Source organism: Oncorhynchus tshawytscha, linkage group LG12, assembly GCF_018296145.1.
Source record: "Oncorhynchus tshawytscha isolate Ot180627B linkage group LG12, Otsh_v2.0, whole genome shotgun sequence".
Lineage (NCBI taxonomy): Eukaryota > Metazoa > Chordata > Actinopteri > Salmoniformes > Salmonidae > Oncorhynchus > Oncorhynchus tshawytscha.
In genome coordinates this window covers 63,386,977-63,411,432 of record NC_056440.1, presented here as the reverse complement: position 1 = coordinate 63,411,432, position 24,456 = coordinate 63,386,977, and the positions used below count along the sequence as shown (strand labels likewise).

At 45.2% G+C, this 24,456-nt stretch overlaps 1 protein-coding gene across 3 annotated transcripts in view; it reads left to right on the top strand.

The window, feature by feature from the left end:
• LOC112263642 (CD276 antigen) overlaps window positions 1–24,049 on the top strand; it is an 86,528-nt gene extending 62,479 nt beyond the window's left edge. The window contains exons 6-9 of one of the 3 annotated variants that reach the window (XR_006084718.1): window positions 376–429; window positions 10,135–10,173; window positions 10,283–10,324; window positions 23,128–24,049. Coding sequence is in view for 2 of the 3 variants with exons in the window: in XM_024440111.2 (XP_024295879.1) it covers window positions 376–429; window positions 10,135–10,157 (77 nt within the window). In the remaining variant the exon portion in view is untranslated. Of the gene's footprint in view, window positions 1–375; window positions 430–10,134; window positions 10,174–10,282; window positions 10,325–23,124 lie in introns of all 3 variants that reach the window. The other 2 variants (XM_024440111.2, XM_024440110.2) reach the window with 2 other exon arrangements.
• The last annotated feature ends 407 nt before the right edge of the window (window positions 24,050–24,456 follow it).

Genomic DNA, 24,456 nt, shown 5'->3' with positions numbered 1-24,456 from the left:
TGTTTATGTGTGTGTGTGTGTGTGTGTGCGTGAGCACGTTTATTACTGCCTCCGTGTGCCCACGCTCGTGTGTGCCCATCACTGTGGTTTCTGTCAGCCTGGCCCAGTTGACAGTATGTTTCCAGAGAGGAGGGCCAGTGGCCATAGCTTAATGTGATTACTGTCTTTGTGAGTGGGCCAGGCCAGGGGGGGCAGCTGTGGCCCAGTGCCACATGCAGCCTCAGCCCCCGACTGAGCCGTGAAGCATGAGCACACCGTAGGTTTAAATGAGCTGCTGCCTTATGAAATCCAGAGGAATAGTGCATTGCGTGCGTGCTGTTGCGTGCCTGTGTGTTTTCTGTGTGTTTAATGGTCTGATGGCTTCTCTCTCCACAGCCAAGGAGCTTGAAGAGGCCAAAGAGCTGCAGGAAGAGGAGCAGTCTAAGACAGGTCAGCCAAGGCACATCTGGAACAACCATCACCACATTTTTACACCATACACATAGAGGCTAATTACTCCTCAATGCTCCTGCATACCCCATTCTGGATATCTGCTTCTTCCGGTGCAATGTCCAAATGCAGTACTGATGTTTGGGCGGTGAGCACGTCTTTCAGCACAATTGTGTGATACTACTTAATATTGTGTCCTGAATGAATTGTGCTCTGAGTCAAGGCCATGGTGGATACCAGGCACGGGCCTGAACGACTCTCCCTCCAGCGTTAATGTCTTTAAAGTTATTCATTTGACTCCTTCTTTAGTGTGATTGAATTATTTAGCCTCCCTGTGAACGCCACAGTTAATACTATGTGATTTTAATAAGCCGAGAGGTGAAGGAAGGTCTCTGGGCAGAGTGGACAATGTCTCGTTTCCCTAATTCATGTCTCGTGAATGTTTCGAAGAGAACTCTGCAGCCCAGTGGCAGGAGCAACCCATAGTGGCCCCCATACCTACAGGTGCAGTACTGGCTACAAAGGAAGACCTCCAAGACCCTCCACCTCAACCCACTATTTTCACCTGACTCCTCAACAACCCCCTCACCTTTCTCTTTTCCTTGAAAGACACACCTGTGCGGGCGGTGGTGCACATGCGCACGGTGGTGGGCGTGAGCTGAAGAGGGGCTCAGTGGCTCATTCTTCTGCCTTCTGATGTACCTCTTTAAAACACTCCAGACAGCAGCTTTATTTTGCCATCTGGCTCCAATTGCGCTGACAAGGGGAGAGGTTCCTGTGTGAGACAATGGAGCTGAAATGAAGGCCACTTTAATAAATGCAGGATGATGTGGAAGCTGCGTTTGTATGTTATCTTAATGAGCTGTCCGGAGGAGAGCGTGCCTCCCTTTTCAAAGCCAGCCTGATTGGAACAATAACCAGTGATAACTAGCAGCCTGGGCTCATCCTGGGCGTTTGGAAAGGGAGGTGTTCCCCTCACCGGCGTTACAGCAGCTAGCTAGCAGGGTACCGCTTTACAAACAAGATGCCTGGCCTGAAATCCTTGATGTGCTTGCAGCTGGAAGAGCCAACAACACCCATTCCCCCTCCTCCATTTCCAACATACACATACAGTATACACACATACTCCCCACTCCTCACCTCTTTTTCTGAAATGAGTTTTGTAATCTGAGCGTGATGCGCAGTTTAGAGTTAGCTGCAGTAATCCCAGAGCAGCACACTGTTTGGAGTGGGCTGCAATCTCTCTCTTTGCCCCACTAGCCCCTGTCTGTCTCTCTGCTCTGCTCTCTCTGCATCCTGGGCTCTGTGGAGTTAGCCTAGGCCCTAGAAACAGGGCACTGGCAGAGTGTGCATTGTCATGACCCAGTTCTTTCATGAGGGAAACAACATCAGAAAGAGCCATTTGAGCACCCTCCGAAAGAGGCAGAGAGAAATGAAAGTGGTCTCCGGTTGTGAGGTGAATTAACCCTCCTACCTGGCTTGCAGAGACAAGGTGCCGTCAAGGTTGAAGACAAGCTAGTGTCATGCTCCATAATGCTGATACCATGGAGTGAGACCACGTCACCCATACTCCAAGGCAACAGCTGAAAGATGGATGACAGTCGCTTGAATCGCAGTAGAGCGGCAGGTGCAATAGCTCATCAACCTAAATATCTTGATGATTTTAATACACCGCACAAGAAACGTCCAGGGCAGCTGCCTCAGACTCAGTCACATCACAGTTGGTGTATTCCCATAGCAGTGTTTATAATAGCCTCCACAATTCAGTGGGATAGCTGTTTAATCTCTTCAACCATGACAACCCTGAAAAGTAAAGTTCAACGACCACGTCACGAAAGGGAAAAGGCATGACCACGAGATTTCTAGAGAAACTCTCACATCTCCATCTCTCACGTTAGGCTTACATCCCCCTCCCTTTCCTCAGGGAACCAAGATTACACATTGCACATTGTTTTGTGTCCTTTCATGAAATAGTCCAATTCCCATGACCATGGGTATTAGGAGAACCACAAAGTCATGAAAAATGTCCAGCTGCAATCCTCACTGATCTACTCAGTACTACTGATGAGGAGAAGGTGAGAGGAGTCTAGAGAGCCAGACACACCCTCTCTCCCCAGCCCCAGCCTCTCTCCCCAGCCCCAGCCTCTCTCCCCACTCTCTCTCCCCAGCCCAGCCTCTCTCCCCAGCCTAAGTCTCTATCCCCAGCCCCCGCTTCTCTCCACCGACCCAGACCCAGCCTCTCTCCCCAGCCCCAGCCTCTCTCCCCAGCCTCTCTCCCCAGCCCAGCCTCTCTCCCCAGCCCCAGCGTCAGCCTCTCCCCAGCCTAAGTCTCTATCCCCAGCCCCCGTTTCTCTCCACCGACCCAGACCCAGCCTCTCTCCCCAGCCCCAGCCTCTCTCCCCAGCCTCTCTCCCCAGCCCCTCTCCCCAGCCTCTCTCCCTAGCCTCTCTCCCCAGCCTCTCCCCAGCCTAAGTCTCTATCCCCAGCCCCCGTTTCTCCACCGACCCAGACCCAGCCTCTCTCCCCAGCCCCAGCCTCTCTCCCCAGCCCTCTCCCCAGCCCCTCTCCCCAGCCTCTCTCCCTAGCCTCTCTCCCCAGCCTCTCCCCAGCCTAAGTCTCTATCCCCAGCCCCCGCTCTCTCCACCGACTCAGACCCAGCCTCTCTCCCCAGCCCCAGCCCTCTCCCCAGTTTCTCTCCCCAGCCCCAGCCTCTCTCCCCAGCCCCAGCCTCTCTCTCCCCACTCTCTCTCCCCAGCCCAACCTCTCTCCCCAGCCTAAGTCTCTATCCCCAGCCCCCGCTCCTCTCCACCGACCCAGACCCAGCCTCTCTCCCCAGCCCCAGCCTCTCTCCCCAGCCTCTCTCCCCAGCCCCAGCCTCTCTCCCCAGCCTCTCTCCCCAGCCCCAGCCAGCTCCCCAGCCTAAGTCTCTATCCCCAGCCCCCGCTTCTCTCCACCGACCCAGACCCAGCCTCTCTCCCCAGCCCCAGCCTCTCCCCTGCCTCTCTCCCCAGCCCCAGCCTCTCTCCCCAGCCTCTCTCCCTAGCCTCTCTCCCCAGCCTCTCCCCAGCCTAAGTCTCTATCCCCAGCCCCCGCTCTCTCCACCGACTCAGACCCAGCCTCTCTCCCCAGCCCCAGCCTCTCTCCCCAGTTTCTCTCCCCAGCCCCAGCCTCTCTCCCCAGCCCCAGCCTCTCTCCCCACTCTCTCTCCCCAGCCCAACCTCTCTCCCCAGCCTAAGTCTCTCCCCAGCCCCCGCTCCTCTCCACCGACCCAGACCCAGCCTCTCTCCCCAGCCCCAGCCTCTCTCCCCAGCCCCTCCCCAGCCCCAGCCTCTCTCCCCAGCCCTCTCCCCAGCCCCAGCCCCAGCCTCTCCCCAGCCTAAGTCTCTATCCCCAGCCCCCCTTCTCTCCACCGACCCAGACCCAGCCTCTCTCCCCAGCCCCAGCCTCTCTCCCCAGCCTCTCTCCCCAGCCCCAGCATCAGCCTCTCCCCAGCCTAAGTCTCTATCCCCAGCCCCCGCTTCTCTCCACCGACCCAGACCCAGCCTCTCTCCCCAGCCCCAGCCTCTCTCCCCAGCCCCAGCCTCTCTCCCCAGCAGCCAGTGTGGTCTGTGGTGCTCCTCTTGTCATGTGCTGTCCCAGTGTGTCACATATTACCGCTTAAAGATATGTAAATACAGTCGTTATGATTCCTTCATTAGTGGATGTGGGCCACAGAAGAACTTCAGGAGAGCTAATTAACAGACGTCCCTGTGCTCTACGGCTAAGTGTTCCTCTGTATAACTCATGTGCTTCTGCTTGTGTTCCTCACTAGTATAGTACAGTACACTCCTTCCTCAAGAGGGACTTTACTTCAACACTATCAAACTGCACCCTGAGAATGGGGTTTTGGTGTAAAAAGCTAATTGCATCAAAATGAGGACTGTAATATTCAGGCATGTTCATGTTCCGTTCTACTTTCACACATAATTTGTGGGTGGGACCTTTCTTATAATCAAAACACATGAGAAGACCAGCACCTGACTCTGCTAATTGTGTCCCTACCATGTTGGATATTTCATTGGCTTTTCATATATTACCGTACTACTTGGCCAGATACTGTTAGCTAGTGTGTTGCTAGAAGGTTTCCCTCTCTCCTCTTTGAACTGTTAATGGCGTGTGCTTTGCGTACTGAGCAGGGTTTAGCCTCTTTTCAAGGGTTATCTGTTGGTCCGGGAAGAGAAGGCCAGCAGATCATTGTCACAATATGAGAGAGATAGCGGAGGGATAGCTGCTCCTAAATCATGTGGAATAATGAGCGCTGTCAGACCTAATGAAAGCAGTCAGCAGCATTCTGCATCACAACAACATGGAGGGCCATTGACAGCACGTAGCACTGATCAGAATATTAGATAAAGTAATTGCAAAGAGCTTGCAGGATGTGTCTCTGGGAGAAGAGGTATAATGTACACCCAGGGGCAGGGCTCTCCATTAGTCGAGCAGGGTTTAGGGGACAGCAACAAGCATTCCCAGGATGAATTCCTGCACACAAACGTCATATGTCCCCCCCTTCCCTGTCGTGTGACCCGTACCCCTGCAGCCCAGTGAAGCCCCCATGGGGGGAGGCGACGTGTCGTCAATCCATCTCACTCCCCTGATCTGCCTCCCCTTAGTGTTCCAGGGCGCACCACGCGTCGGTTCCACATGAGCACTCCGCTGCAGTGGCTAATTAAATAAAGCACTGTGCCCTCTGCTTCCTGTTAGCCTGGGCAATGTTGGTGCACACACACACAGGAGAGGAGAGGAGAGAGGGAGGGACAGGGGGTTGGGGGTTAAAGAGAGAGACAACCGTTAGATTGTAATCCCGCCTCATTCGTTCATTAGGGAGAGTCATGATAAGGTTGGGTAAATACTGTAAACTAATGTGAGCCTCCAGAGTGGTCTGATGTTTTGGACCTATAGCCCCACAAATAGGGCTGTGGAATTCATGAAATTTTGCCGGTTATTGTCATGCAAAAAAATACTGGTCTCACGTTAATTTGACCGCTAATTAACATAAACACGTTTAGCTTCTCCAGGCCTCCATGCATCCAAGCTGCTGATGCGTGCTTTTGGAACATCTAAACTCAGCAAAAAAAAGAAACATCCCTTTTTCAGGACCCTGCCTTTCAAAGATCATTCGTAAAAATCCAAATAACTTCACAGATCTTCATTGTAAAGGGTTTCAACACTGTTTACCATGTTTATTCAATGAACCATGAACAATTAATGAACATGCACCTGTGGAAAGGTCATTAAGACACTGACAGCTTACAAACTGTAGGCAATTAAGGTCACAGTTATGAAAACTTAGGACACTAAAGAGGCCTTTCTACTGACTCTGAAAAACACCAAAAGAAAGATGCCCAGGGCCCCTGCTCATCTGCGTGAACGTGCCTTAGCCATGCTGCAAGGAGGCATGAGGACTGCAGATGTGGCCAGGGCAATAAATTGTACGTACTGTGAGACGTCTAATACAGCGCTACATGGTGACAGGACAGACAGCTGATTGTCCTCGCAGTGGCAGACCACGTGTAACAACACCTGCACAGGATTGGTACATCATAACATCACACCTGCGGGACTGAGTTACACCAGGAACGCACAGACTGTCCGCAATAGGCTGAGAGAGGCTGGACTGAGGGCTTGTAGGCCTGCTGTAACGCAGGTCCTCACCAGACATCACTGGCAACAATGTTGCCTATGGGCACAAGTCCACCGTCGCTGGACCAGACAGGACTGGCAAAAAGTGCTAGGGGGTGATGGTCGGATTTGCATTTATCGTCAAAGAAATGAGCGTTACACTGGGACCTGTTGGATCGGAGGGTGAAGGCTTGGGCCATTCCCCCCAGAAATGTCCAGGAACTTGCACGTGCCTTGTTGGAAGAGTGAGATAACATCTCACAGCAAGAACTGGCAAATTTGGTGCAGTCGATGAGGAAGAGAGTCACTCGCGGTACTTAAATGCAGCTGGTGGCCACACCAGTTACTGACTGTTACTTTTGATTTTAACCGCCCCCCTTTGTTCAGGGACACATTATTCAATTTCTGTTAGTCACATGTCTGTGGAACTTGTTCAGTTTATGTCTCAGTTGTTGAATCTTGTTATGTTCATACAAATATTTACACACGTTAAGTTTGCTGAAAATAAACACAGTTGACAGTGAGAGGAGGTTTCTTTTTTTGCTGAGTTTACATGGAAACATTTTTATGTAATATACACCATCACAATAAATCTATTGTTTATTTTAGGCTTGTCTAAAAGAAACATTATGATATGAAGACATTTTATTTCAGAAGAACAGAATATGAGTTGGCCTACTATATGTTATCCTATCTATGCCATAGGCTGTAGGCTTGTTCATTTAGCTACAAGATATGCTTATAAGTCCTGTGCCCTTATTTTATATGATTTTATAGTAAGAATAGTATAATTTAACTTTGCTGAATGAAATAGAAAGGATCTTTTTCCCATTCAGGAGCGAGTGTGCATATGAAGTGGCTCTGTTGGGCGTAACAGTGATATACTATATTATAGAGTTATTTGGCAACTTTAGTTGTGAATGATACAAACCTTAGAATGTCCTAGAAATCAAAACAAATGTGGGCTGCATGATGCAACTGACTATAGGCTATTGATGTTTGTGAAAGTAGCAAAAGAAATCTTGCATTATGTTCCTTTCCTCAGGCTTCACATGCTGTTCACTATTCTCAATTTAATCGTGTCTTTACTAATATGTAAGATTTGTTTGGATTTAGAAAGGCCCATTATTAATTGGGTAGGAACAGGGACAGAGGGGAAAGACAGGCCATCCACTCTAATAGTGAATGGAGACTGCTTTCCTGCTGGTTCGCTTTTTAGGCTACTCTGGTTATTTCACTCCATGCATCAACCACTGTTTGAGGAGCATGCAGCCTCTCGCTGCGCGACATGTGACATTCCACCCAAACTCTGTATGCCATGGGCTCTCCAACCCTGTTACTACAGCTACCCAGTACTCTGAATGCCATGGGCTCTCCAACCCTGTTACTACAGCTACCCAGTACTCTGTATGCCATGGGCTCTCCAACCCTGTTACTACAGCTACCCAGTACTCTGAATGCCATGGGCTCTCCAACCCTGTTACTACAGCTACCCAGTACTCTGTATGCCATGGGCTCTCCAACCCTGTTACTACAGCTACCCAGTACTCTGTATGCCATGGGCTCTCCAACCCTGTTACTACAGCTACCCAGTACTCTGTATGCCATGGGCTCTCCAACCCTGTTACTACAGCTACCCAGTACTCTGTATGCCATGGGCTCTCCAACCCTGTTACTACAGCTACCCAGTACTCTGTATGCCATGGGCTCTCCAACCCTGTTACTACAGCTACCCAGTACTCTGTATGCCATGGGCTCTCCAACCCTGTTACTACAGCTACCCAGTACTCTGTATGCCATGGGCTCTCCAACCCTGTTACTACAGCAGTACTCTGTATGCCAGTACTCTGTATGCCATGGGCTCTCCAACCCTGTTACTACAGCTACCCAGTACTCTGTATGCCATGGGCTCTCCAACCCTGTTACTACAGCTACCCAGTACTCCAACCCTGTTATGCCATGGGCTCTCCAACCCCTGTTACTACACCCTGTTACTACAGCTACCCAGTACTCTGTATGCCATGGGCTCTCCAACCCTGTTACTACAGCTACCCAGTACTCTGTATGCCATGGGCTCTCCAACCCTGTTACTACAGCTACCCAGTACTCTGTATGCCATGGGCTCTCCAACCCTGTTACTACAGCTACCCAGTACTCTGTATGCCATGGGCTCTCCAACCCTGTTACTACAGCTCCAACCCTGTTACTACAGCTATCCCAGTACTCTGTATGCCATGGGCTCCAACCCAACCCTGTTACATGGGCTCTCCAACCCTGTTACTACAGCTACCCAGTACTCTGTATGCCATGGGCTCTCCAACCCTGTTTACAGTACTCATGCCATGGGCCCAGTTACTACAGCTATGTACTCTGTATGCCATGGGCTCTCCAACCCTGTTACTACAGCTACCCAGTACTCTGTATGCCATGGGCTCTCCAACCCTGTTACTACAGCTACCCAGTACTCTGTATGCCATGGGCTCTCCAACCCTGTTACTACAGCTACCCAGTACTCTGTATGCCATGGGCTCTCCAACCCTGTTACTACAGCTACCCAGTACTCTGTATGCCATGGGCTCTCCAACCCTGTTACTACAGCTACCCAGTACTCTGAATGCCATGGGCTCTCCAACCCTGTTACTACCCAGTACTCTGAATGCCATGGGCTCTCCAACCCAGTACTCTGTATGCCATGGGCTCTCCAACCCTGTTACTACAGCTACCCAGTACTCTGTATGCCATGGGCTCTCCAACCCTGTTACTACAGCTACCCAGTACTCTGTATGCCATGGACTCTCCAACCCTGTTACTACAGCTACCCAGTACTCTGTATGCCATGGGCTCTCCAACCCTGTTACTACAGCTACCCAGTACTCTGTATGCCATGGACTCTCCAACCCTGTTACTACAGCTACCCAGTACTCTGTATGCCATGGGCTCTCCAACCCTGTTACTACAGCTACCCAGTGCTTCATTTGGGAAACCTAGTGAAATCTGATCAGGAACATCGAGAGTAACATGTATTCACACCGAAACCTATTTCATTAAACTGTTGACAGCCCCTCTCTCTGCGTGAAAGTAATGAAAGAGAGAGGAAGAGGTGGAAATGCACGGTGGTGAGATATGCTGTAGCTAAAGGTAATGTGTCAGCCTATTAATTATGAAAATATAAAAAAGGCCCTATTTCTAGGCTATTCAAAATCAAATACAAATTCACTGAAATTGAAGGCTTAGCCGCCCTGCACAATCAATTTACCAACCGCATTGCATAGGCCTATAAGTTCTCTCCTAGACTCATGGATAGAACGTTTGGAGTGTAAGCACAAGGTAAACAGTCCATCCAGTGTGCATAATAATGCAGTCCACTCTCAAAGGTGATTTCTAGAAACGACAAATCATTCTTTTATTTTTTTATTTTTTGGGGGGTGGTGTTGGGCTCACAGGCCAATCCGTATGCATAAACTCGAATATGCATATTGGTGTTTTGAATTAATCATCACCTTACAAAGCGTTGCCCATTTAATTGTGTTGGGCTTTGAAACAACATCCACAATGACCATGCTTTTCATTCAGTTTCAACCTGTTGTTGAACTTCTTTCTTCAAATGTATCAATCACAGTGAGGTAAGTTTTAAAAGCACACACTGTTTGATGTGTTTGATGGGATTTTCTATTTCATTTGCATTAATGTCAGAGGGGTTAGAGGGACAATAGAGCCCTGAGTACCAGACCATTAGTGACCTGATGGTCTTTAGTGAGTTGGGTACTACTAATGCATGTCAAGAGTGCATAAAAGGAGATTACTGTGACTCAACGGTCACATGGCTCATGTGTGGCGGTAATACAGTCACCACAACAGCCCTACACGCAGATTACAAAGAAGGTATGAAGGCTGGCTACATACATGTTCACATCTCATGCTACTGGGAACCACTTTCAGCTGCAAATAGCCAACAGTTCTACTGTACAATGTTGTATTGTTCTATGATCCTAATTGTCTTACTGGCATTACGAAGCTCATATTTTCATATGTTGTTCTGTCTTTCAGCCATGACCCCCCTGAAAAGCTAAAGCCAATAGAACACAGGTAAGAATCTCATAATATGACATCATTACACATCCTTCATGTGTGTATGTGCGTGTCCGTGTGGGTGCGTTTGTGTGTGTCATGTCATGTCTTCGCATTTCATTTTCAGGAGGCAGTACGTGCTCTCGAAGCCCCAAGGTCTGCAGAGGCTGTGGGTAACTGCTTCTGTAATGAGCCTCAGGCTGCATTCATTCTGTGAAGGACAATCAGGAATTTGGGAACGTCTTGGGTCATTGGTTGCTATGACAAATGTATTTCTGTGCAATGTCATTAGAAGTGGGTTTTGAATATTCCAGCTCCTTCCTAACCCACCTTAAAGCCCAATTCATGTTAAAGGCCCAGTGCCGTCAAACACATGATTTTCCTCAATTACAGCATGTTATTATTTGATATTGAGATTTTAAAAAACGGCCGCATTAGACCTTTAATCATTGGAGCGATGACTCATTAAGCTGCCAGCACCAGGTGTGTTTGTGTGTCTCTGTGGGAGACGGGAGTGACACAAGAATACAGGAGGTTAAAAAAAGACAGGCTGGTTGTAAAGTGAGAAGCATCAACTTTCTCTCGTTCTCTCTCTCTCCCAGCCCGACAGACACGTAGGTGTTGATAATAGTCTTCGTCACCTCAACAAGTCACTCTTTTTATAATCTGTTTCTTACAGTGTATTTGCTCCCTTTAGTGGATTTGACTATGCCAATCTTTTGCTCACGGTATTTATTTAACATGTAAAAAAGAGAGAGAGAGGAATTTGACTGCATAAATCATTTAGAGGGAGGATGCTTGTCGGCTCAGCCCACCGACCTACAGTACACTACCTTCAGGGTCGAGGAGTAACTGATGATTACATGTAATCAGTTACATGTAATCTGATTACATTTTTTTTAAACTCTAAACAGTAATCAGATTACAGATACTTTTGAAAAACTAGATAATTATTTATTGGATTCTGTTAAAACCCAGAAAGGATGTTTGCAAGAAAAAAAGGAAAAAATCATTACGACACCTTTCTGTTTTATGACATTCAATTCAGCATTGAGAAAATACGCAAGTTTAAGTTCTCTCTGACCACAAGTCAGAGACCACTATGAGGACACAAAAAAATACATTTGATGGTGTCACGATCGTTGAAATGAGCAGACCAAGGCACAGCATGCATAGAGTTCCACATATTTATGAAAATGAAACTCACCAGCAAAAACAATAAACAGCAAACGAGACGTAACAACTGGAGTGCTCACAGGCACTACACAAAAACAAGATCCCACAAACTAAAGGTGGAAAAAAGGCTGCCTAAGTATGATCCCCAATCAGAGACAACGATAGACAGCTGCCTCTGATTGGGAACCATACCCGGCCAACAAAGAAATAGAAAAACTAGAATGCCCACCCAAATCACACACCGACCTAACCAAATAGAGAAATAAATAGGCTCTCTAAGGTCAGGGCATGACAGAAGGATCCTGTTTGCCTTCTTGTAATGGATCTGGGGGAAGTAATCAGATTATACTACTGAGTTTGGGTAATCCAAAATGTACTTTACTGATTACCGTTTTGGACAGGTAAATAGTAACTGTAACGGATTATATTTAGAAAGTAACCTACCAAACCCTGCCTGCCATGTAGCCATACACACTCCTCAAAAAGCAAGCCACTAAATAGCTAGCTATCTAACTATTGGAGAAATATCTCTGACGTTCAGTCTCTAGTATTCAGCTTGCTATCTTAAGAGGATGTACAGTATGGTTGCCTACCATGCAGCTGTGTAACGACACTGTCTAGAGAGACTTATGGAGTGTCTGGATGGTGTGGTGTGGTGTGTTCCCTCTCCCAGAACAGAACAGCCCAGTGCAGTATACTCTCTGTCTATCTATCTATCTATCTATCTATCTATCTATCTATCTATCTATCTATCTATCTATCTATCTATCTATCTATCTATCTATCTATCTATCTATCTATCTATCTATCTATCTATCTATCTATCTATCTATCTATCTATCTATCTATCTATCTATCTATCTATCTATCTATCTATCTATCTATCTATCTATCTATCTATCTATCTATCTATCTATCTATCTATCTATCTATCTATCTATCTATCTATCTATCTATCTATCTATCTATCTATCTATCTATCTATCTATCTATCTATCTATCTATCTGTATGTCTGCCTGTCTCTCTGTAGTGAGGGTCAGGTGGACCATGCACAGACAGCAGCAGTAATGCAGTGGCAGACTGTGAGGCCTCATCCATCACCCAGTGACTGGAGCCTGGTTTCTGTGGCCCCTGGTCTGCTGCCTGTCTTTAGAGAGGGATGGGCTGGCCCATCGGCTGGCCAAGCATTGGGAGGCTGTGTCAGGCTCCACCTCACTCCCCTGGTCCTGCCTAGGCCTGGGAGAAAGGACTGCACGGGCCAGGAAGCCCAGGTTGGGAACTGTGTTGTGGCTCTTTTAGGAAAGCTTCACTAGCTGACAGAGGGAGGTTAAAGCCGTGAAGGCCAAGCACATTTTTGTCACCACAGCTTTTTCTGTGAAATCTATATTTTCCTCTTTCATTATGACATGTTTGATATTGCTTGTGGATATTTTTAGAGACGTTTCAGAAGCTTTCCATCAATTTTGACCCAACTAAGATTGAACCTGTCACATTAAAGGAAGCAATGAATGCAGTGTGGGAGCTGCCTCTTTATTTTCCTTCCATCCATAAAATAGCTGGATTTCATAGGGCAGGTTTAGGGGTTCAAGACATGGATCTGTTAATAAGAGGATGGGGTAGTTTCCCTATAATTATATTCATCACATTTGGAGAATAATCACAAGGGCCAGCTGGAGTGAAGGAGCTGACACTGCATTTCACCACCACACTTTGTCAACTCACACATATTATGTTACTATGCAAATTATACAGATGTTTCTCTTGCTGTAATAACACAAAGCAAAGTTATTTGTTGTCAAGACAGTGATATCAATATCTTTATTGTGTGTCTATATACAGTCACAGTATGTTTTTATTATACAGTGATTGGATCAAGCCATAAAAATATAATTTGCTGAGAGGGTCAACCATGATGATAGAGGGTGGAGGAACTAATTTCCTCTAACTACCCCAAATAAAGTAGAGGCACCAAGAGTCACTGTCTGAGTCCAAAATGGCACCCTGTTTCCTATAGAATCCTATAAGCCCTGCTCAAAAGTAGTGCACTATATAAGGGATAGGTTGCCATTTGAGCCACTGGCTGTGAGGTTATCTGACATTACTACGCCCTGACCTTCACATTCAGTCCTATCACTGTCGCAGGCCAATATCCTGTAAACCATATTCTCCTGCTGAATCACCATTGATCAATTATTTTAATATTTCTGTGGCCATTTTATCGATTACCTCATTTATGCAGAGTGCAGCATATCTTATTAAATAACGTAAGTTCAGTGCATCTGATTATCTTGTTTTAGTGTCATGGGACATTTTGTTTTCATAAAACCTTTAACCTTCTTGATATATCTGTTTATATGTGATTCATTATTATTTTCTATTCTTATGTTTCATACAACAACTGCAGGCCACTGGGTATGGAATTCACTCACCTTGCGTGCCCATACTGGGTTCACATCCAGAGCTGTTGCCATGGTTAATAATTAGCCATAGTGAGTGCTCGCTGAAACATTGGGGGAAGCATCTCATGTAATTCCTCACAGAGGACTGTGTGTCCTTGAGGGAAGTGTCATTCATAGTGGAGGACTCTCACCTTGTCTGCTAGTCGGCTTTTACCTGAAAGGCTAATAGACAGCCCGATTGCGTTTGTTATCGGCTATAGCATGGTGAGATATTGTGTCAAACGTACACGTTTACACTGCGTATGATGATCCACGTTAATCAGGAGGACATATTACACCAAATGAGTCATGTAAAGAGAACCTCAGAAATCCCATTGTACTGGGAGCTGCAGCACACATGCCCTGATATTATATCTGCCAATGGAAAGAGGATGTATTGTCAAGGCCAGACACAAAGAGAATAAAGGAAATCCTGTGTGAATGTGAGAGAGGAGAGGCAGAGAGACAGATATGTCCTAGTCATCCAGCAACAGCCAGTACCACAAATGAATTCCAATGAGAGAGTAGATATTAATACGTCTAGTAGGACAGGCCCTATAGGTACAATTAGCTCTAGATAATGGCCCTCTCCACCCTCTTTTCTACTAGAGCTCTAAAATATTGATTTTAATTTCCCCCTGTATATCCACTTAAACTCTGGACTGTCATTCTAAGAATCTATCTCATTGTTATGTTTTACAGTGTTGGCCGAAGGGCTTATTCTGTCTCTGTCCTGTTTTAGCGAGCAGAGACGACACATCACTTTGAGGAGCCGCACTCTTCTCTTTTTTTATAAGAATGAGGAAGAGATAACTAGGAGAAAAAATAAAGTGAGATATAAAAATGGGAAATGGTTCCTAGAGCATTTAAGGTATAGCTGCCGTGCCGTGGCTCGTTGTTGAGAGAGAGAGAGACACAGAGAGCAAGAGAGCTGGTGTGAGGTGAGGAATAAGCATCGCCTGGCGTGTCGGTGGGACCTTTGGGTGCGTCCGGGGAGAGGGCAGGCGCCAGGCGGCGATGCGGCTCCTCAGGTCACTGTTGTGTCAGCGCCGTGGCGAGGCTCGTCTGATGTTGATGATGTCAGACAGGACACTTACGCTGGGCTAGAGCTCTCCCGGGAGGTGTTGGCTATGTGCATTATTTAGCTTATTGTCTCAGCCATTTATCAGGATAATGAGTCTGCAACCATATAATACTGTACTGTACAGAAGCACCAGCTACTGGATGATGAGGGAAAGCCAATAAAGAGATGTTCAAAAAAACTGCATCATATTGATATTGGAGGATGGTCTAGGATGGATAGTTGTGCTGCTCAGAATATCACTGACTGCATAGTATTTTGTAGCTTTGCTTGGAGAGGTTTGGATCGAAGCCATATGCATCAGAATAGTGCAGAGAAAAATCAAATATAAGGACCAAAGTTGCTGGGCTGGCTGCACTTGTTTTTTCGTTGTTTTTTTTTACCTTAATAACGATTTTCATGACAAGGAACTCATAATATCAGTGTGCAGCGGGAGTGTGGGGACTGAATCACTGATCAATGACAGCTAATGAACACGGCAGGAGTTCTGCTCTGTTTGCCTCTCGGCAGAGAGCCCCGCTCCTCTGAGAGCTATTTTTCTTCTATTTTGCACCAAAAAAAATACAGGCTTCATTGAAACCAACTGCCTCTGGGCTCAATTAACTAGCATGGATTACTCATAATCCAGATGAGAGCCTTGTTATGTAATACACAGCATGGAGACCACCCACCGTCCCTCCACTCTCCCTACAACCCACTGCCTTGGGGCCCCGTGACAGTGCATTGCGGTGGGCTGCGGTATGCATGCAGAGGTACATATATACATCACATATGGAGTGTCTCAGGTGATCTATGGATCCTGAAGGCTGTTTATCACTCCATCATGGTGACATGGTACTGAGTCGTGTGCAGTCAACACAACACAGAGCTCGGGTGTCACCTGGCTGTCAGCAACACTTAATATACCTGGCTCAGGGTCTTTGGTCGCTGCTGTCCTGATGTCCCTGGCCTCTCATGACTGTCCAACCCCCCTGCATGACATGGATGGAGAGACACTCCTCCAGAGCATTCATGATGTCCTCCATCACCCCCACCGGGGCAGAGGGCCGGGAGCCTGGTGCCTGCACTGTTGTCTCTTCTCTCATTGGCCACGTGAGTTGTCCAACTGGGGTTGGGACTTTTATGGAGGCCTCCACTGGCATACAGTACACAGTAGCACACACCTTCAGACTTGTTTACACCTTTTACAAATGTCATCTCAAATATGAGCTGGTATAATTGTGTTGAAACACTGTTCTTTTAAATTGGCTAAATGAATTACATACTGCTAAACTATTGTCAGCAAAGGAAAGGTGTGTGTTGAGAACATCAAGAGAATTACAGAAGGCAGAAATGTAAATACAGAGTGGTTAGCATACCCAAATGGGAATAGGCACAAATATGCTGGATTTGTAGACTGTGAGGCTGCATTTACACAAAATACTACACAGTCAGCCCAATCACATCAGATCTTTTCACATCAGATCTATTTCAGAGCTGATCTGATTGGTCAAAATACCAATTAGTGAAAAAAGATCAGAATGGGGTTGCCTGTGTAAATGCAGCCTAAGATGTCTTTTTAGGTGAGTCAGTGTTATAAATCTCAGGGAGAAAATACATGGATCCAAATGGAAGGTGTCTGGGCTGAAAGATGTGTATCACTGTGTTGACAAACTGAGCTTAGTGCCTCAATGCTGTAGAACAATATTTCATAATGAGAAACTATTCTAGAACTGAGGACTAACGATTTACAAGAAATCAGGGGCTTAACATTTTTTGTCATTTAAAGCCCTCAGAATTCCAGTTCTAGAAGGTTTCAAAAGGATCACCTTCCTCAACCTAGACACTGTGACTGTTTAAATGAATGAGCTCTCATGAATTCTGTCACTCAGCCACAGTGATGACAGTGCAATTAATGATTATTCGACCCGACACAGGCTTAAAACAACTTCCTGTCATGGAAATCATAATACAATCTCTGTCTTTCCGTTGGCGGAAATATCTGGATTGACCTGTGTTAATTAAAGATAAAATCCTTGGTGAGGGCGATAGACGTGTCTGTCAGAGAGTGTGCTGCTGTCTCTGTCTGTATCTGTGCAGTGATGTGGATGACATATTAGATGAGAGGGAGCAGAGTGACCAGACAGCAGCAGCCCAGCAGCTGCAGAACAGTATAGTAGCCTCAAAAATTCACTAACATTGATTTGCCACCAAGTACTAGCTGCACTGGATCCAAGGCTCACTATATACTACATTTTTAACGAAGGAACATGTTTTGAAAACCTTGTAATTACACTACAGTAATGAGAGCAGACCATTCAATTACATGGATGGAGAGAAAATGTGGAACATAAAATGGGGTCACATTTAATTGTAGAGCTCCTAGTTAGTCCCCAGAACACCGACAGGTCCACTCAGCAGCCATCAGTCCACTGAGTGGGAATGGGATGATGACATGAAAGTGACCTCAATACTCCACTACAGACCAAATCAATAAATAATAACAGCCCATGGTCCCGTCTGACGTCATCACAGACGCACAGCTTGATATTCATCATACAGATGATGATTATAACACTGAGGAAGAAGGGGACGAATGGTTTGCATGCTGCTTTGCCAGGCGGCCAAGTTTCCCAGTGTAAACACAGAGCGATCTGCAACTCTTTTCTTTCTCCCTCTCCTCTCTCTTCTTCTGACTCTGAATCACTCTGCCTTTGGGGCTTACCACAGGAGTCTCTTCAAACAAGGCTTTGTACTGGAGTGGAGAATCAAGATTAATGCACTTCCACAGCTCTGTGCTGCTCTAGGGGAAAGAAGCCTGATAATTAACACCAGGGGGGCTTGGAGGAAATTGGAGGGGGGAAATCACACCACATAATAAAAATATGGGGAAAGGTACATATGACATTTATTTGGCGTGTGTGTGATGTATGACGCTGCATTGAGGTGACAGTCACTGAATCTGTGACTGTGGCATCTCAGAGGGTATGACGGAATGGTTTTCTCCGAGTATTATTTATCATTGTCATGTCTGTAATAATTCATCATGGTGTGCTTGCCACCAGCAATGTTACAATGCATATACCACATGCATTTATACAAATGAGACAAATGAGACAAATTAAGTGTTCAATACATTAAGTAGATAAGACCTAGGTAGAGCATCTTTATAAGGACTCTGTGTATTTCATAATGCCTTATGGGAAACCTGTCTTACCTTGTCAGTTTTAAGTTCTCTCCAAAGCTGCATATTGACTACTGGAAACATCTGTGTTGATGTCAGCATCCCCCACATGGAGTTGTTCTCTGATAATGACTCAGATTGTTGTCATTTACGTCAATGTCTGAAAACAGTGTGCCCGTGGCTCCCTGTACAGGGTTCTCCAAATATATAAATAAGTGGTGGAAGGTTACCAAGGAAGAGAATGAAATATGGCACTTCCATTTCAATGCAAATGAGGGCTGAAATGAGTGCCGTGTGGATTTACAGTGGTTCATTAGAATGAACCCGGCACTCTGCTGCTTTCAAGGAACAGTCTCATATAGCCTGAGTAAATTAGTGTGCAATCCCCTGCACTGGCTGTAAATGAAACTGTCCGTCAGCATGCAGCGTCTCAACCTGCTAAGAAGAAGTGGGATGGGATGGTTCTGTCCTCCTGATGTCTGTCTGCTGGAGCTCTTGGATAGAGCGACGTTTGGATCGTCTGTGTTAAATTCCCAGTCTATTCAGTCAGGAGTCTGACGTGAAGATATGAGGGTTTTTTAGTGTATGTGTGTGTCATATATACAGTTGAAGTCGGAAGTTTACATACACTTATGTTAAAATCATTCAAACTAATTTCTTGTTAACAAACTATAGTTTTAGCAAGTCGGTTAGGACATCTACTTTGTGCATGACACAAGTCATTTTTCCAACAATTGTTTACAGACAGATTACTTCACTTAAAATTCATTGTATCACAATTCCAGTGGGTCAGAAGTTTACATACACTAAGTTGACTGTGCCTTTAAACAGCTTGGAAAATTCCAGAAAATGATGTCATGGCTTCAGAAGCTTCTGATAGGCTAATTGACATCATTTGAGTCAATTGGAGGTGTACATGTGGATGTATTTCAAGGCCTACCTTCAAACTCAGTGCCTCTTTGCTTGACATCATGGGAAAATCTAAAGAAATCAGCCAAGACCTCAGAAAACAAATTGTAGACCTTCACAAGTCTGGTTCATCCTTGGGAGCAATTTCCAAACACCTGAAGGTACCACTTTCATCTGTACAAACAATAGTATCCAAGTATAAACACCATGGGACCACGCAACTGTCATTCAGCTCAGGGAGGAGATGCGCTCTGTCTCCTAGAGATGAACGTACTTTGGTGTGAAAAGTGCAAATCAATCCCAGAACAACAGCAAAGGATCTTGTGAAGATGCTGGAGGAAACAGGTACAAAAGTATCTATATCCACAGTAAAACGAGTCCTATATCGACATAACCTGAAAGGCCGCTCAGCAAGAAAGAAGCCACTGCTCCAAAACCACCATAAAAGAGCCAGACTACGGTTTGCAACTGCACATGGGGACAAAGATCGTACTTTTTGGAGAAATGTCCTCTGGTACGATGAAACAAAAATAGAACTGTTTGGCCATAATGACCATTGTTATGTTTGGAGGAAAAAGGGAAATGCTTGCAAGCCGAAGAACACCATCCCAACCGTTAAGCACAGGGGTGGCAGCATCATGTTGTGGGGGTGCTTTGCTGTAGGAGAGACTAGTGCGCTTCACAAAATAGATGGCATCGTGAGGGAGGACAATTGTGTGGATATATTGAAGCGACATCTCAAGACATCAGTCAGGAAGTTAAAGCTTAGTCGCAAATGGGTCTTCCAAATGGACAATGACCCCAAGCACACTTCCAAAGTTGTGGCAAAATGGCTTAAGGACAACAAAGTCAAGGTATTGGAGTGGCAATCACAAAGCCCTGACCTCAATCCTATAGAAAGTTTGTGGGCAGAACTGAAAAAGCTTGTGCGAGCAAGGAGGCATAGAAACCTGACTCAGTTACATCAGCTCTGTCAGGAGGAATGGGCCAAAATTCACCCAACTTATTGTGGGAAGCTTGTGGAAGGCTACCAGAAATGTTTGACCCATGTTAAACAATTTAAAGACAATGCTACCAAATACTAAATGAGTGCATGTAAACTACTGACCCAGTGGGAATGTGATGAAAGAAATAAAAGCTGAAATAAATCATTCTCTCTACTATTATTCTGACATTTCACATTCTTAAAATAAAGTAGTGATCCTAACTGACCTAAAATGGGGAATTGTTACTAGGATACAATGTCAAGAATTGTGAAAAACAGAGTTTAAATGTATCTGGCTAAGGTATATGTAAACTTCTGACTTCAACTGTACAGCCAAACAATCTCTATAGCCTTTGGTAAAGGTCTGGGGTGGTCTTTAATTTCTGAAATTCATTTCAGGACGCTGCTGTCCTGGACTTAATTAGAATGACCCCCTGTTTGAACACACACATCATGCATTTCCAAATTGGGAATATCCAAAAGTAGATTTGAATCTGATGAGAGCATGCAGGTGTGAAAATATTGTGTTGTGTTCATTTGTTTGATGGATTAGGAGGCAAGCTGCACTGCCCTCTGAGAGGAGGCAAGGAAAGTGGGAACTGGAGTTAGTTTTCAAATGGAGGGCTGCTATTTGATCCATATGGATATCCAGAGCCACTGAGTTTACAGAGACCTCTAGGAAACTGGCAGGACTCAGTCTGACTTCTTTTGACTTATATAATTCATCAAGTCGTCTCTGTTGTTTTATTTACAGTTTCTCCGCTTTCTAGAGATACAGTTGAAGTCGGAAGTTTCCATACACTTAGGTTGGAGTCATTAAAACTCGTTTTTCAACCACTCCACACATGTATTGTTAACAAACTATAGTTTTGGCAAGTCGGTTAGGACATCTACTTTGTGCATGACACAAGTCATTTTTCAAAAAAAAATTTACAGACAGATTATTTCACTTATAATTCACTGTATCACAATTCCAGTGGATCAGAAGTTTGCATACACTAAGTTGACTGTGCTTTTAAACAACTTGGAAAATTCCAGAAAATTATGTCATGGCTTTCGAAGCTTCTGATAGGCTAATTGACGTCGTTTGAGTCAATTGGAGGTGTACCAGTGGATGTATTTCAAGGCCTATCTTCAAACACAGTGCCCCTTTGCTTGACACAATGGGAAAATCAAAAGAAATCAGCCAAGACCTCAGGGAAAAAAATGGTAGACCTTCACAAATCTGGTTCATCCTTTGGAGCAATTTCCAAACACCTGAAGGTACCACTTTCATCTGTACAAACAATAGTACGCAAGTATAAACACCATGGGACCACGCAACTGTCATTCAGCTCAGGGAGGAGATGCGCTCTGTCTCCTAGAGATGAACGTACTTTGGTGCAAAAAGTGCAAATCAATCCCAGAACAACAGCAAAGGACCGTGTGAAGATGCTGGAGGAAACAGGTACAAAAGTATCTATATCCATAGTCAAATGAGTCCTATATCGACATAACCCGAAATGCCGCTCAGCAAGGAAGAAGCCACTGCTCCAAAACCACTATAAAAAGCCAGACTACGGTTTGCAACTGCACATGGGGACAAAGATTGTACTTTTGTTATGTTTGGAGGAAAAATGGGAAGGCTTGCAGGCCGAAGCACACCATTCCAACCGTGAAGCACGGGGGTGGCAGCATTATGTTGTGGGGGTGCTTTGCTGCAGGAGAGACTGGTGCACTTCACAATATAGATGGCATCATGAGGAGGGGAAATGATGTGGATATATTGAAGCAACATCTCAAGACATCAGTCAGGAAGTTATATCAAACTGGTCTTCCAAATGGACAATGACCCCAAGCATACTTCCAAAGTTGTGGCAAAATGGCTTAAGGACAACAAAGTCAAGGTATTGGAGTGGCCATCACAAAGCCCTGACATCAATCCTATAGAAAGTTTGTTGGCAGAACTGAAAAGACGTGTGCGAGAAAGGAGGCCTACAAACCTGACTCAATTTACACCAGCTCTGTCAGGAGAAATGGGCCAAAATTCATCCAACTTATTGTGGGAAGCTTGTGGAAGACTACTCGAAACCTTTGACCCAAGTTAAACAATTTAAAGACAATGCTACCAAATACTAATTGAGTGTTTGTAAACTTCTGACCCACTGGGATTGTGATGAAAGAAATAAAAGCTGAAATAAATCATTCTCTCTACTATTATTCTGACATTTCACATTATTAAAATAAAGTGGTGATCCTAATTGACCTAATACAGGGAATTGTTACTAGGATTAAATGTCAAGAATTGTGAAAAACTGAGTTTAAATGTATTTGGCTAAGGTATATGTAAACTTCCGACTTCAACTGTATCTCACGTGCCACAGATCCAATAAGGGAACCAGATGTAATGATTAAGAAGTGATAGAGAGGTTTCCAAACAGTGGCAGCAGCCAAAGTGACCAAGACAGTATTCACCACACGCTTGAGAATATTGCATCCGCTGACGGTCTGCAATCTCAGTCCTTCGAGTCAGATCAGAATCAAACGGAGCTTTATAAGCATGACAGGTTTGGACAGGAAGTAGAGATGAAGCCTTTCAGGAACACAGAGCATGTAGGCTACTGCAAAATGTCATAATGCATAAAGTATTCCTCTACCTCAAACTTTGCGTTTTAATATATTTCCTTTCACGTGCATCTTTAAATTATTATTTTACTGAAAATTTAAATATTATATTTCTTGTATATTTTCTTTTCAATTGGAAATCCAGAGCAGTAGGTTTCAGGTAGCTATGGGTGATGCACTATAATTACATATCTAACCTGAACCTCTACGGTTATACCCCGCTACATATTGCTTTTTAAAATCTTAAACTAGGAGAGCTTCATGTGTGACATTAAACCCTGTGTGTCTGAGTTAATTTTCCAACCAGTTTAATGATTTCAGGGAGAGCAGTTTCATTTGCTGTGGTAGCATTAGCGGTTGTGTGGAGGAGTCTATTGGGATCGGAGTGGGCAGACTTCCTTAAAACTTTAGAAGAGTTAGCTGTCATATGGAAAACAGGTCAACTGGATAAAGACTGAGATGTTGCAGTCTAATCAAAAGGAACAAACTGTAATATTGTCCTGTTGGAATAAGAAAGTGTCTCGGTAATGTTTTTTCTCCATAGCACAATTCCCCATAAGGTTTTGGTCTGACAACCTCCCTCTCTCTAACACAATCCTTTTTTCTTTTCAGAAGTGAGGAGGCAGACGGTGAGACAGCGATGAGCCTGGTATTTAATCCCACTACACCTATCCATCGACGGAGAGACTGGTTCCACTGTCTCCTACCCACACAGTGTCCAGGCCTTACTGAGCTGATGATGAGTCCATCATACCCATCCCTACAGGACCACTTCTCCTGGGTTTCAAAAAGACATAAACCCATCATATCCTATTACAGCACTATGCATTTCCCTTCCCCTGCTACTCTTTCAGTTAACGAAGACTGCTGCAGTATATGAATACTGATGTGGAGTCGAATTAATTTCTATGCAATATGCTAGAGAGAAACTCAACGCCATTGGATGTGACAGGCTCCCTGTGTATCGAGGTAGGAAGTTTGAGAGACCCAGGATCTCATTTCTAATAGGAAGTGAGCAGCTTAAGAGATGACCCAGCTGAGGCTGCCATCGGTGTCTCCGTAGCTGTCTGCCTGCCAGAGATGGAGTGTAGCTGTGTAGTTCTCCATTTACTCCTCGACTCACTAATTAATGGTTGCCCGTGGAGTAACTTGTACCTGTCAGTGTCTACCGCTCTCTTATATTCAATAACTTGGAGGAATTGAAATTGAATACCTGCTAAGCTCGAACAAACTGCAAATGGTGCATGGGATACACCCTGGTTCTCTCAGTGACCTGACAGCAGCCTTATATGTAAGGTTTTTAATGAACATGGACTCTTCTTCAGCTACTCTTAACTGCCAAGGTGGAATGTTTTATGAATTCAAGATGGAGGCTGGAAGGGTGGGTGGGTGATGGTATAGGTTCTGTTACAGTATACAGGTACTCGAGTCCTTGTGCCAAGTCCTTGTGCCAAATGTCCATGTGCGTATCAATGCCAAAGCTGTCCATAAAACAACCCAGTGCCGATTCGCATTAAAGAGACATGGTGAAAATGTTCCCGAGCGGTCACTGGTAATTATTGTGTCCATTCCCAGGGTCACTGCATGTGTGTTCATGGAGAACAAGGTCCACTCTATTACACATATCTCCTTACCCATGGGATTAGCCACACTGCTCACAATTCATACCTCCACTGTTCCATTCGAGCTGATTTATCTCAGACTACACTCCTCTACATAATGAGGAAAACAAGAATAATGGTGAAAAGTAATACAAATCTTTCATTTACATGCAGATCTAGCCAGACGTGTTCAATTTCCAGTTATGCTCTCACGTTCTTAGGGATTTGCAGATGCTTAGTCATCCCAAACATCTTAGTTGTTTTGAATAATGAATTTCCTCCAGGAGTATTTGTTACTGTCGTGTGTGAAATAAGTGGCTGTGGTTGGGTTGGTGTAAAAGAC